This window comes from Polistes canadensis, unplaced genomic scaffold (genome assembly GCF_001313835.1).
Source record: "Polistes canadensis isolate GaletaPanama2010 unplaced genomic scaffold, ASM131383v1 scaffold_322, whole genome shotgun sequence".
Lineage (NCBI taxonomy): Eukaryota > Metazoa > Arthropoda > Insecta > Hymenoptera > Vespidae > Polistes > Polistes canadensis.
This window is the reverse complement of record NW_014569869.1, coordinates 98,580-114,235: the sequence shown is the minus strand read 5'-3', so window position 1 is coordinate 114,235 and position 15,656 is coordinate 98,580. Positions and strand designations below refer to the sequence as shown.

Genomic DNA, 15,656 nt, shown 5'->3' with positions numbered 1-15,656 from the left:
TATAATATATTTAAATTAATAATAGTAATAGATTTAAATTAATAGTACTACTCTTTCCTTTGTATTATATATCGCACGATGATATTATTAATAATTACGATACTATTATTTTATATCTTTACTCTTTTCGTTTCGTTCACATCGGTTATCTAAATAAATTCTATATAAACACGGATAAATGTAAAAAGTAAATAAATGAAAATATTGAAATGATTTTGTTAGAACCCATGCAATTGTAACTCAGAGTTATTTTCTATTATTCCATTTGAAAATTCAGATGTAGAAAATAGAAAAAAGGAAGAAAAAACAAAAATGATTAGTTATGTGTATTTCGAAAAAAAAGGTTATCATGAAAAACACGGTCCGATTCTGATTCTGGAAAATATCAGAAAAAAAGAAAAATACAAAACAAAAAGGTAGGGTGGGAGGAAAATAAATAAAAGTTTTTTTGTTACCATTTGTATGGGGGAAAATAAAAAGCACGTAACGTGGGATGGGGGGGGAGGGGAGAGATGGCTTTCTGTTGAAAGAGTTAAATTTGCTAGACCTCTCTCTCTCTCTCTCTCCCCCGCCCCTCTCCGGGTCTTTTTCCCTTCTCGTACAGTCAGTTTTTTTTCTTTTTTTTTTTTTCCCCAATGACCAGTCGAAAACAGTCGAGAAGGGCATCTCTTGCGTGCAAATTTATCGTACCGAAGCGTGAAAATTCCATTTTCTGTTACTCTCACCGTAAAACTTCCATTATCCTTACTACTCGTCAGGAATAGTAATAGTAGTAGTAGTAGTAGTAAGGTCAGGGGGCAATCGTTGCTTGCCCGTGCTTATATCCATCATCGATAACAGCCAATACATTTCCTTTACGCTATGCTAGGTAACAGGGAACACGTAGCCAACCAAACGAACAAACGAATAGAATGATCGAACAAATGAACGAACGAGAGAGAATACGGGGTCGTAACGTCCAAAGAAATAATATAAATATATATATATCGATAACCTAGTGTTTTTTTTTCTTTTTTTCTTTTTTTCCAGATTATACACAACCACCACCAACATGAAAAAATAATAGTATAGTGGTAGCTGTATCATTTAATTACTTTTAAAACGCGACGAGATATATTGATTTTTGTATATTTTTTTTTGTTTTGTTTTTCTCTTTTTTTTTTTTTTGTGTAATTTAATTTGTGTCAAAAGAGTTTAGGTATCTTGTAGAATTATATTTATTTATTTTACGGGGAATACGTTCGTAGCAAATATTTGTTTTGTCAAAATGTTATTCAAATAATATTGCAATTAATTTTTTTTTTTAAAAAAGATACAAATTGTTGTGTCGGAACTTTGACAAAACTTTTCGTATTCGGCGCGTTTAAGGGGGATAAGCTCTTAAATTCATGAAATATTTTTTACGACTAGACGGATATAATAAATGGAGATGGGTGGGTGGGGGGTGGGAAGTGGATGAAAATTTGGACGAAGTAAACGTATTTTCTACTTTTCTTTTTATTTCTCTCTCTCTCTCTCTCTCTCTCTCTCTCTCTCTCTCTCTCTCTCTCTCTCTCTCTCTCTACGCGAATACAAATGAGAAAGACGAAAATAGGGATGGCAGGACCGATGTGCTCAAGTTTCAGATTTATCTTTCGCCCTTAAATAGATATACACGTTCCCATAACGGCCTTGACCTCATGGCCAATAAACCACTAAAGTGACCCATTCGAGACGTTGTCAAGATTTCACAAGCGAATCTTCAATCTTCATAATTTATCAAACAGTCTGACACATTCTCTGTGTCATCATCTCATATTACTTGGTATGCTCGTATGTTTCTAAACGTATGTGTGTGTGTACGAGTCAATCCAAATTTTTATCTTAAATAACTCGTCTTGATTTCTCTCTCTCTCTCTCTCTTTCACGAAAAAAAAAAAAATTATATAATAATTCCTTCGAGATTATTGAAATATGACAATAGAACAAATAAATGCGCAAACCAATAAAATATTATCATCCGTCAAAGAAGAAATAGAAAGCATTAATAAAAGCCCCTTGTTGTAGTTCGTAGAAACCCATGAAAAATAAGGAACATTAATATATTTTCTCTAATGAAAAATATAATTAAATCCTTGTTTATAACTTTTTATTATTATCAGAGTTAGATTTAATTATGATATCAAATAATGATATTAAATTTACATTTCTTTTGCGAGAACGTTAAAAAATATTCTATCTCGGTTATAAATAAAATTTGTTATTAATTTATCGATGCTTTCTTTTATCCTTTAAAATGTTGCATAATTTTTCTACACGCGTTTCCTTGATAATAATTATTTTATATACCAGGAATTATATTTTTATTAATTCGTTTCCTGTATATATATATATACAGTAGATATTTAGTAGAAATTTAATTCAAAGCATAAACAGAGGCAGACGAAAACGATTGCCTTGCATCATGCTTGGTAAACAAGCAGCGTGTATTAGAATCATGTTATAATGTTTACTGTTTAAATAGTTCAGAGAATATGTGTTTATTCGATAAGGCAAAATGCAATCAAACAAATATCATAGTTAATTTATGTTATCTGTAATTAATAATAACATTATATTTTAGAAGACTAAATAATTCTCTATAATTGTTCATTTCACCGAAATATAAATCAAATTCTCTTAACGTTATTGATATATTCATTAAAACTAAACCAATTAAATTGTCGTATTTTGCGATCTGATGATTAGAAATGAAATCAAAACACCGTATCATTGATTTAAAAGAATTCGAAAGATTAGATGAGAAATCGAATTGTGTTTCCCTTTAACCATCTTTCCTAACTTCCTCGAGTTCTTTCATTTATTTCTAGTTTCTAGAACAGTTTGAAATTCTTGAAATTCTAGTGAATTACCTGAAGGCAATTCCTTACGGATCACTAACTATTTGACATACTATAAATATATCTAACATAAGTTACTGCATTCCTATGACACGGACACATATCTACGATCTAACAAAATGAAACTATAAGAAACATTGTCATCTAACTATTATTCTTTTTCTATTATAGATAATTTTGAACCATCTATTATTCGATCAATTTGTATCGGTTTAACATATGACTTATTATTTAAGTATAATCAATCTATATAATTGCGATTAAAAACATTGTCGTTTAGTATTTTTTATTTATTTCTTTCTTTCTTTTTCTTAACTATCGTTGAATTTCCAACGCGTTTACTCGACTTTTTAAATTCCTTTTTTTATTCTCGAAAAAAGGAAAAAAAAAGAGAAACCTTTTAACACGATTATTCGATCACGAAATCGTGTGTGTCCGTGTATGTGTGTGCGTTTGCGTGATAAATACTTAAACGAATGGAAGGAAAAAAAAAAAGTTTGATGAGTAGTTAACGTGTTAACGAAAGCAACGACGAGAAAGAAGAAGAAGAAGAAGAAGACGACGACGACGACGACGACGACGACGGGTATGACGTTTCAAAGTTAAAAAATTGAATTTCCTTTCTTGTTCACGATAAAATGTTGATTAAACTTTTAAGATAACTAGTCAAACGAGAGTAACGAGACTTTAAGAATCTACCATAGAACGAAGAAGAATATACCTCCTGAGAGTTCCTAAAAGAGAAGTCTTCTTACCCTTTTTTTTTATTCCTTCGTTCGGGATTAAAAAGTAATACGTTGACCGAAGAAAAGGATATAAAAGGATTTCGAATTATTTCTACAAAAACCATCCTTTAAACCAACCAACCAACCAACCAACCTTTTAACAATGTCGTGTAACTTTAATAGTAAAATTATCAAAACTCTGATCTAAAATCATAAAACTTCAAACTAAAACGAAGAATTTGTTTCCTTATTATTTTTTAACATAATACAATTATATTGATATAATTTCTATACGAAACTTCAATTCTAATAAATCGAACTTGGAATTTTTTTATTCAACAATTTTTGATAAGTAAAAATTTTCTAATGAACACGTACAATTAAAATCTCATATTTTAATATTTAATTAATTTAATATTCATATCTCTCGCCTACGTATATTTTTGATAATTATAACGTTATACAATGGTCTAACAATTTATTATTAATTGCGAACGCAATATGAAATAAAAGGAAAATAAAATAAAAATATGAAAAATGTCAGTTTATTAAAACACGTGCAGTTAAAGGAACTATTTGATTAATTATTTCCATTTAACCTAATTAAATGACTTTTCATAATCAAATTAATTATTATTATTTTTAAATTGGAATATTTTTCTTTATGATTCCAACGTGACATTATTTTTTATCTATATTCTCAAGAATTTTTATCAATTTCATTTTAATGTTTCGATAATTATTAAAAACATACGATCGAGTTGTTGCAAAAAAAAAAGAAAATAAAAAAGAAATATACTTCTCCCGAATTATTTTCTTTTTTTAAAAATTCGACTTTAGAATTTGCAATGTAAAATAATTAAATACGAGAGAAACGAAGAAGATAATAGAGGAAGAGAGATTGTCTGATTTCATTTATATATAAATAAATAGAAAAATGGTATGAAAGAGTTTGTTATAAAACTATACTGAAAGTTATGGTGAAAAGTTGAATCGATCGATTGACGAATTCATAAACAATCCCACTCACAATCAGATTGAAAAACCATTTTGCCCAAAAAATTCATCCCGTCGTCAACAATAATATTAAATTTAAATTCATTTCTATTTCCATTAACGTGTTTTTTTTCCATTTCGTGTACATGAACGATATATTTTCAACTTTGAAAAATTTTATGAATACATTTTAGTAACCCCCATCCCCCACCGTCCCATTTCTTCTGTTTTTTTTTTTTGTTTTTATTGTTGTTGCTGTTATTTTCGTTTATATCTTTTGTTCTGATACGTTGCAACGTCGGGAATATTTTACTCACGGTACACGGTGTTATTTCATTTTTTATTATTTTTGAAAGAAAAAGAGAAATAAAAATAGATTAAAAAAAAGAAAAACAAAGAGAATAAGAGATAAATTATTTCTTAGAATTCATTTTTAAATATACGAGAACTGAATCAACAAAATCTACAGCTTTGTAAGTTACGAAAGAATGCAAATCATTTTCTTTGGATGTATTTTATATATATACGTTGTTAATTCTTTTTCCTTTTAATACACCATAAAGAAGGAATAAAAATATAAATTATATAAATAATACATTTGCATTTGTTTTTTTTTTTTTATTCTACTGAAATTTATGAGAACGATGAAAAACAAAATTAATGAAATTTAATTAAAAGAAAAGTTACAAAAGTTCCTCTTGGATTTTTCCGAACGTAAAGAAAATTCTCTTATCGTATATATTTTTTCAAATAAATAAATTTGTTTTATCAAGGAATATCACAGTGATACAAATTTACACGATTATTAGAAATAATTATAATAATATCTTTATAATTTATTATAATAATATCTTGAGATAGAGGAGACTGATAATAACGTGACCATAACGTTATATTTAAATAAACAAAATATCATAGAATAAATCTCTCGTTATAAATAAAATCAAATTAATATAAATTTCTTGTACATACATTTGATTTGATTTTAATTAATTTAAACAAATGTTAATCAATTAAATTTTCCCAAAGATATTATATATATAACTTCAATGTGTTGAATAATTAACAACCACATAGAAACGATGTGAGAAAACGTTTACGTAGTGAATTAAATAATCGTGGAAAGTTTTTGAATTCATCTTGAAACATTTCTCTTTCTAATTGTCCATCTCCATGATTCTCGAGTTATAGCAATTTCGAGTAAGCCGTGCGAAAACTTCATTTATTGCACCGTAATTTCCCCATAACGTTGAAGTAAGGGTAATCAGAAAGCAATCCTTTTGGGTCGTAATGTGTCGTCCTAGTAATAAAGGTAAGGCATAAGTCCGCCAGCATACTCTGCTCTCGGATAGGCCAACTCGTAAAAGGGTATAAACTAGATGGTCCTGTGTAAAAACGGGAAAAACTACTAAAAAATGCATTTCTTGTTAAATCGCACCAGACACACATAGATAACAACCAAGCTTTTTCACGTCTGATCGTAACGTTTATACTAAACCTAACGATAACGATATTTTTTTTATCCAAACTCTCTATAGTTTAATCTAAACTGTCGAACAATCTTTTCTTATTATTTTATTTCATTGATATCAATTTTTACGAGTCTTTTTTTTTACTTTCTCAACAATTAAAATATCTATACAATAATAGTTCTCAGTAGCGAATCTTTAATTAATTTATGTTTACCCTGAGAAATACGTTTTTAATGCTAAAGTCGCGTTGCTCGAGGGAATGTCGAAAGTGTGGAAGGGAAAAGAAAAAAAGAAAAAAGAAAATGGTGAACTGGGCCTCCTTATTACTGGTTGGGAAAGAGTGATAAAAAAAAAAAAAGACAAACGAACCCGAAGGTTATTTTCTTTCTCTTTTTCTTTTTTTCTCTTTCTCTCTCTCTCTCTTTCTCTCTCTCTCTCTCATTTGATCTCTTTCTATTTGACTCATAAGTAAGATAGGAGACAATGGCGTTGTTAGACAATAGCACTGTGAAACTGACGTGTAAGTAAGTACTTCGACGCAAGAAAAAGAGACAACGACATTGACTGCATTCATTGTTCTTCTCTTCAACGTGTTACGACGCCTTCAAGGTTCCCTTGTCAGCCATTGATTTATCAGAACTTCGTCAAGATGGCGGATATAGACAATTTTTTTAAGATTTCTGACCATATGTTATTTTTGTTAATTTATATTTTTTACGTATACGACGTTCATATTATAATTTATTATTTTTCATTAATTTATAAATCAAAAATAAAATAGAAAATTATTTGTTATTATCGTAATTTTTTGGATCATATTCATTTCCGACACGTATCATTTGAAATATTCGATTTTACATTTGTATATCGCTAAAATTAGGAAAAATTCGATCGAAGAAAAAATGACTGGATGATTGTCAAGAGGAAATATTAGGATAATAAATAAATAAATAAATAAAAAGAAAAGTAGTCTCAGGGGGGTGGCGGGGGATAGATTGTCATCTTCCTCGGTGTTCGAAAAAAAGGGGAAAAAGTGGATGGATGTATCTCGTGCTGCGACCTTTTAAAGAAAAAAAAATCGATGATGCTTTTACTCGCGACGCGTTAACGTTGCATCCTCTCTTCCCCCCCTCCCTCCCCGGCTATAAACTTCTCCCTTTTCCCACATTCGCTATCTCCCTTATTTAACCCTTCTCTTCTTTTTCTCTCTCATTCAAAACTCACTCTTTCTCTCGTCTTTATCTTTCTCTATCATTTTCTCGTCGTTTTTAAATGGTAGCTGGCACGTCGTTCGTTTGCGTTTCAAAAACTCGACGATGAACATTTTTCGTTTGGAGAGAGAAAGAAAGAAAGAAAGAGAGAAAGAAAGAGAAAAAAAAACGAGATAATTTTATGTCCCATGAAAGCTGAAATACGTACAAGTATTCAAAGAGAAATGCAGAAAGTGCATCCGAACCAACGTCAAGTTCCTTTTATCCGTCGCATTTTGTTTTGGTATTAGTTAACGCACAACACACACGCTGTTTGCTTTTATATGATGATACTCTTCTAACGTGTTACAGATACGTCAAACTCTCGTCGAAATGACTAAAATGTTTTTCGGTAGAGTTTCTACGGATCACTTTGTTTTCAATTTATTTTGTTTTTCAACAAATCTTTTTACTAACATTCTGACTAATATTACGTAGGATTCATCTATATTGTGCACGTATGCACGAGCATGCGTGTAGTTGTTTATTCACGATAAAAACAAAGTGCAAGATAAAAAAAGATATATGATCTTTACGAGATCTAGTTTTTATTTATTTTCTTTCTTTTTTCTTTTTTTTTTCTTTTTCTTTTCTTTTCTTTTTCCTTGAGGTTTATATCCCATCCATTTCTCTTTATCATTTTTCTATAAGTTTCTAATTTCTCATATATACAGGTATTTACGTACACGCACATAACATATATTTTCCCATAAACGTATTCTTCGCCTCATTTTTTGTTCTCCTTTATTATTTTACAATTTTTCTACGAGTTTCTTATATCTCGTATATAAACTCGCATACTTACTCTTGCATGTTGCACGATGCGATGATACGCGTATACGTATATTTTCTTTCGAAAAATAAATTACAAGAAAATTGGAAAAAGATGTAATGGAAATATTTTTTTGGTAATATAATTTATGACAATTTCTTTTTTATTAATACAAATTGTTATTGTAGCGATATGAAATTTTGTTTTCGTTGCAAATGTGAAACGCATGTATCTCGTTTATAGAGTAGAAATTCAAGTATCGAATTTCAATAATGTTCAAATATTGTGAACACCAAATTCTGATTGAAGATATTTTGTAATTTCGGTACACGGTGATATCAAATTTCTATGGTTTTTTTCTTTTTCTTTTTTTTTTTTTTTTTAATATATATCGATAAATGTACCTTGATAATATTTCAAATGAATTTATCTGTGATACGTTTGTAAATTTTAAAAACTCCGAGTATATTTGCAACGGTGTAAAATTCTAATATAAAAAAAGTGATGTAAATTTTGTTATATAACGATGAATACCCAATGACCTACATTATTAAACGTTTATTTAAATACGTAATAAAAAAAAAGAAAAATAAAATAACACATTTCATCGTATAAAAAATGCAAATCTAATATAAATATATAAATTTATGAGACCACGAGAGATACGCAAAATGCGATTGGAAGAAAATGTCGAATACGAGGAGGAAAAAAACATTGAAATCGGTGACGAATGAAAATGAGAATACGTTTCAAAATGTGAGAATAAAATTTTAACATATTATATGATTGAAAAAATAATTAAGTATCGCGTCCAAATTCACAAAGTGTATTTCAAATATTATTCGTCTTCTTAAGGGAGAAATTATCGTGTAAAACAAAGAAATCCTTCTAACGTCACGATCACACACACCCACGCATACACGCATGCACATACCTTTTTATCTCTCCACCTTTTCTTCCCTTCCCCACCCTCCCCCCCCCCGAAAGAAAAATAAAAAGAAAAGAAATAAAGTTTTTCTTTTTTCTTCTTCTTCTTCTACTTCTTCTTTTTTGTTCTTTCTAGAAAAACAAACAAGTTTGCGGAATGATCGATCAACAAGTTGGCAAGATAAAACGTTTTCTTAGCCGTATAGATGGGGGAAAAACAAAAAAAAGAAATGATGAATCGTAATTTGATAAGCAAATTTGTAAACGAGTTTTCCCTTTTTTTTCTTTCTTTCTTTTTTTTTTTTCTTATGGGGAATGCAACGAGTTTCTTTATCGTCGTTGTCGTCAATTCTCGGGAAAGGAATAAAGAAAAATATATCGCGGTGGTCGGGTCGGGGGTAGGGAATGGATGAAGAGTTGAAGGGAGATGAAATTTGCATCGAAATCAATCTAATACATATAAGAAAAAATATTTCAATTTATTCCTAACGTTCCATTGTATATATACCTGCGTATATTTCATTTTTCTTTTATTCCTTTCAATGGAAATCATCTAAGTCGTGGTGTATCTCCCCGTATTTTTTCTTTTTATTTCTTTTCAAAGATAAACACTATCCGTTCGATCTTTAATGCAAGATAAAATATACTCGTCTATATATATATATATATATATATATCATAACGAACGATCGATAACCGTCTTTCAATTTGTCAGGGAAATGTTTGATCGCGTTAGATGTCGATAACTCGACTTCAACACAGCTTACGGAAATGTTCAAAACATATATATCGAAACGTGATTGACGAAAGTACGATTATAAATCGATACTCGATTGCGTTTTAACATCAAAAACGAGCTCTTAATCGGATATATCAGACAAAGACAATAATTTTTCTTGTTATGGTTTCTGTCCTTTTAACAATCATATTTACCTACGACAATTAATATCTTTTTTTATTTTTTTATTTTATCCTCTCCCACCCTACAATATTATTTTCTTCTCTAAACTCGTTCAATATTTCGATAACATATCTATGAAATATATGTTGTGTTATTATTATTATTATTATTATTATTATAGTAATAATAATATATGACGTAAATTTATTCTTAGTATAATAGGATTTAGATAAAACCACATAATGCATGCATAATATTACGAAATACGCGTAAACTTTCGATAAAAGCTATCAAAATAATACCATAGTACGATATAACTAGATCACCAACGTGCAATAATAGATCGTGACAAAAATTCTACGTGATTTTAAAATCGTGACAAAAATTCTATGTGATTTTAAAATCGTGACAAAAATTTTTGAACGTTGACCGTTCCCTCCTCCTTTTTATTTTTTATTTTTTTTTATGAAAATCACATAAAATAGAATAGAATTCAAGAATACGAACGTTTAATTGTTGATCGTAGATAAACGTCGTCATCATACTTATTTTTTCTCTATTGCTTACGAAAATCACGATATTTTTGATTGATATTATCGATTATAGAAATTGAAATCTTAAATAAATTAACACATTGATTTGTGTGTGTTGATTAAAAACAAATTGACTATGTGGATAATATTGATTGAGATTTGAAATTGTCAGGTGAACTCGATGAAATATAGCGAATGAAATTGTCACCGAGTGATAACTATACTGATCAGACGTAGAAACACACTTGATCGAATCGATTTGATTGGTCGGACAAGTTTCTCGACGTTGAATAATACTACGTCGAATCATTCGAAAATGTATAGAAAAATAGAAGAAAAAAAGTTAAGTTAACGAAAGACAATCTTTCTTTCTTTTTCTTTTTTTTTTTTTGCTTTTTTTTCAAGAATTGCAATTTTCTTTGCAGTGCATAAAAAAACAATTGTTTAAATGAGACAGCGAGATTTGAATTCACATTAGTAGATCGATATACTTTTATTACGGGAAAAAATTTTACCGAAGAAGTCATCACTGCGCAGCACTGCGTTAAAAAAATGACAAAATAGATAAAAATGCTGAAATCGGAATGTTATAATCTTAAATTTTGTTGATTAGGTGGATTATTGATTTTATACACATGCGCAACATTCGGAAAGTCATATAAACAACTTTGAATAAAAGAATTTTCATAGAAGAGAATGTGCCAGTATCAAGGTGAATTTCGAGGAAGACGGATCACAGAACATATACTCCGAGCTTTTTAACAACAATAGACATTTCTTTCGATTAATTACCAATTATTATAATATTCTAATGCACTCTTTTTATATTTCAGATTGTTTTAACACATATATATGTATTGGTTGAAATATTACATTACCTATTAACGCATATTTTTAATAGAAAATAATTTTGATAGATTTTTCTTTGATGTTTTTAGATGGCATTTTTAAACTTGATTTCGTTACTGTGCCAATATATAAACATACAATTTAACGATAACATACATTGTTTTAAATCAGTTTTTTGTTAAAAGTTTTTCGCGTAAATTGATATACGAACGGCGATCGACTAACGTTGTGTGTGTGTGTGTGTATATAAAATATAGAAATTAAAAAAATTTAAATAAATGATTGGAACAAGAATAGAAACGAGTTCCACGGTTACTAGTATCCCTTTAATCAAATTTCTTTGTAACATGTTGGTTTTTTTTTTTTCTTTTGAGATTTTTATTTTTTGGGGGGAAGGATTCTTCATCGAAGAGACGTTTTCGAAGTAAACTGATAACAAAAGAAATAATACGTACTTGTTTATCCGGTTCTTTGCCTTTAGCGGTGATGAGACGATTGCAATAGCAGCCCTCTAGCAAAATGACGCCACTTGGTCGTGAACAAGTGTCGCTTTCGTAATAGAATAACAGATTCTGAAACACCAAGTATCAAACGACCATTGATATCAATTTCGTTCAGTGTTATATTATATGGGGTTTCTAAATATACAAGAGAGAGATACTACAATTATAATTGAAAATATAAATTCTTTCAGTTTACGAATCGTTAGTGCTATTAAAATAATTCGAATGATTTTTTCAAAAAAAAAGAGAAAAAGAAAAAAAAAAGAACATATAATTTATTAATAGAAATAATTAAACCTTACAAATGATTCTCACACAATTGGTTGCTTTTTCCTATATTTATTTCTTCGATAGAAAAGCAAAGTCAGTTCGGATTCTTTAAAATCGAATCTTATTGTTGGTTTTTGATTTGATAATGTTGGAGGTTAGTTAAAACATATTCAACGAACACATACACACACACATACACACACACGCGCGAGATGTTATTTCAAGCTATTTTACAACTTAAACTGAACCAGTTTTAATTAGTTTAACTAAACATAAATACGTTTCTTTGGTTACGAATGTAGTTCATTAGAAACACAAATAGTGAATAAACGTAATAACACACTAATTAATATAGAATTTCTAATTGCATTGTACTTTTTGTTCGGCACAAAGTTCTATTATTTTGTTATCAATTATTCTATAGTAATTTATACAAAACTTATTTTTGTTATTATTATATTATAATAACGATTTATTGTATCCAATTTAAAATGATAAGTTGCGTGCTATGCATTCATTGAATTTGTTTCACTTCCATCATTAGATTGAAACAAATGTTTAAATGTTAATTATAAATAGAAAAAAAAATACATTGATAAGCATAATTGTTAAATATTAAAATTAGATCGATCTTTCATTTATAATATTGTATCGATTATATTACATTAATTTATTGTGTCGATATAAGACCACTATTAAATTTCTCTTAATAATTCATTTTTTAATCAGATTATATCGGTTATATAAAAAATGTTCGGACGAACGTTATAAGCGTACTTTTATCTCTTGTAGAAATTACTATCTAACAATTTTCATTGATATATCATCCAATTCTTGTCGAAGCTTATATCACGATAAATCACACGACACAAGTGTTGACTATTGGCTAGCAGGAAAAAAAGAAAAAAAAAAAAAGAAAATCTCCCTCGTAAATCAGCTATTCCTGGATGCATAGATACATTTTCATGATCGATTTATTTGCGTAGCTCGGATGAGTTTACTACCTATTCTCCCCCCCTGTCCCCTTTCACAAACGTTTCTTTACATTATGGGCTATTTCGTGATATGATGATACGTGGTAAAGAAGTACACACACACACACACACAAAGTTGTATATAATATATTTTATAAAAATAATTCATTGTATTACCTGATACAAGACGAACCATCTTAATTGCCATTTTGCTGAATCAGCGGTTCGTTTGTGTAAATATCCGGTCATCGAATTATCAAAATGGGCTTTCTCCGAGAGCATCACTAGCTGTGAGTCGTTTATTCTCACTAAAAAAGAACATACAACAAAATGAATACGTTATTGAAATTGAATTCATATGATCTCGATGTGGTTACGAAAAAATAATTTAAAAAATGAATGAGAAACAATGCATTCGTATATCTTATCGCGAATTGTTTCATTGCGTTCTATTATATATTATTTTATTTTACGTATTATATAGGTTTAATCAATAATTGCGAACATATGAAGATTAGTATGATATTTATATTGTTGAATATTTCAATGTGATACGAATAATATTCCCTATCGTCGAATTATTTTGATTTATCATGCATTGTATTCTATATGCACGTACCGAATATTAATAATCTTTTTTTTTCATCTTTCCTTTTCTTGTAATTTCTCCGTAAATTTATTAATACGAGGATAACAATTTTTTCATACTCCCAAAATATACTACTTATTGCATTTTTAAATAAACGTAATTATTTGTTCCTTCGTTAAAAGAGAGAATATTTTTATACGAAAATAATTCGTATTTATATATTCGTTCACATAAATAATTATTCATTTATTCAATCTCATTTGTGGCGTGTGTAAATATTTTTGTTGTTTTATAGAACAATTTGTAAGATATATAATTGATAGGTTTTAATAGTTATAGTTTTGTTTATTCGAGAATTATTGTAAAATGGTACGTTAAACGAAAATAAGAATTTAAGAAGGTACGACATCGTGGAAACGTAAAGTATACTACTGAAGTGCAATTTCACGCTAGGTTTCCGTTCGTTTGAACTAAGAATGAAAGAAACAAAAAAAAGAAAAAGAACGAGAGAGAGAAAAAGAGAAAGAGTTAAATAAGAAAAAGGACCAACAACAAAATTGTTCTCCAGTCTTTGTTAAATCGTGGATTGTTCTTTCCAGCTCGTAGCTTAAAAAAGAAAAAGAAAAAAAGCTAATGTGTATAAATTAGAATTAAAATGAAAATCTAATGAAAAATATATATTTTCATTTAGATTTTCCTTTTGTCTTTTTTCTTTTTTTGTTTTTTTGTTTTACGTTTATGATTGCAATATAAGTGCAATATTCTTCGTCTTGGAATTAAAAAATTGTTTTGCGTCTTCACATCGATTTTTTCTAAAGAGATGAAATTAATACAACATTTTAACTAATTAACATAATCTTACTTAAAGTCTATGCGTAAAAATGAAGACACTGGGTTCACACTAACTAATCCACGTCGTATAACAACGCTATTTCATGTGTTTTTTATTTGCCATTTATAACACCGAAATTATTTTCCGAACGCAACCCTGATGCAACATTTAATATTGGATATTCGGTCAAACAATGCTTCACCTAAATTCAGTATATTTTTTTTGTTTTTCTATTTTTTTTTTTTTTATTTCATTATAGAACTCGTAAATAAAATATCGTTATTTTTATTTCTTTTTATTTGTTGTCTTCGATAGAATGTTCAATAATTTAATTTCTGGACGAATAACACGTCGCATATGTATATCGAATATTTTCAATATTTGATGTCTCAATAAATAAAATTCTTATGCATATTCAGTATTCTGCATTAAACATTTCAACATCATTTATTGATCAATCGAATATTGACCGATACGAGTAACGTATCTAAAAAAAGAAAAAAGAAAAAAGAAAAAAATAGGAGTAACATGTCATGGATTATAATAAAATGATTAAAAACTCACCGGTTCTTTGCATCTTTGGGCTGAGCATGATCGAGGTAGACGTTAAAGTTCTTTTTTTTCGGTGATTCTCAGATTAATGATTGTCCTGAATACCTTGTATACGATAATATGATCGTAAAAAAGAAATTCTTACGATTGTTCCTGCAATCCTTCCATCGCTTACGATGATTTTAAACAATCAGATTGTCCTATACTGCAAATACAAGAAGAACAACAACATAATTAATATTTTAACTTGGTCAATTCGTAGAAAAGTAACGAACGTGTCATCGTCGAAATGTTATAAAGATTCCATTCAAAGACCATAATCTTCCCAATGATTTCTAACACCATTATGTAGATCCTCTTTGATCGAATCGAGCTTTAAGTAGGGAAGATTATGAAGTCCAAATTAATCCGATTATCGAAAAGGGTGATTTCATTTCTATCGTTAAACGTGGCATATGGTGATATCGAATAAACTATGATGATGATGATGATGATTAATCTAAATTTGATAAATTTTATCTAGAATTTTTAACATTTACGTATGAATCCATCGTTAATGAAGTTAACATGAAAACAGATAATAATAATAATAATAATAATAATAACAATCTATAAAATTAATTATAATTAAC

The 15,656-nt window shown here is 28.7% G+C and overlaps 1 protein-coding gene across 1 annotated transcript in view; it reads right to left on the bottom strand.

The window, feature by feature from the left end:
* LOC106791592 (ras-specific guanine nucleotide-releasing factor 2-like) overlaps positions 1-15,656 on the bottom strand; it is a 50,900-nt gene that overhangs the window by 33,272 nt on the left and 1,972 nt on the right. The window contains exons 2-4 of the mRNA XM_014757316.1: positions 15,037-15,229; positions 13,229-13,359; positions 11,760-11,876 (exon numbers count right to left, since the gene is read on the bottom strand). Coding sequence (XP_014612802.1) covers positions 11,760-11,876; positions 13,229-13,359; positions 15,037-15,064 — 276 coding nt within the window. The 5' untranslated portion in view covers positions 15,065-15,229. The remainder of the gene's footprint in view (positions 1-11,759; positions 11,877-13,228; positions 13,360-15,036; positions 15,230-15,656) is intronic.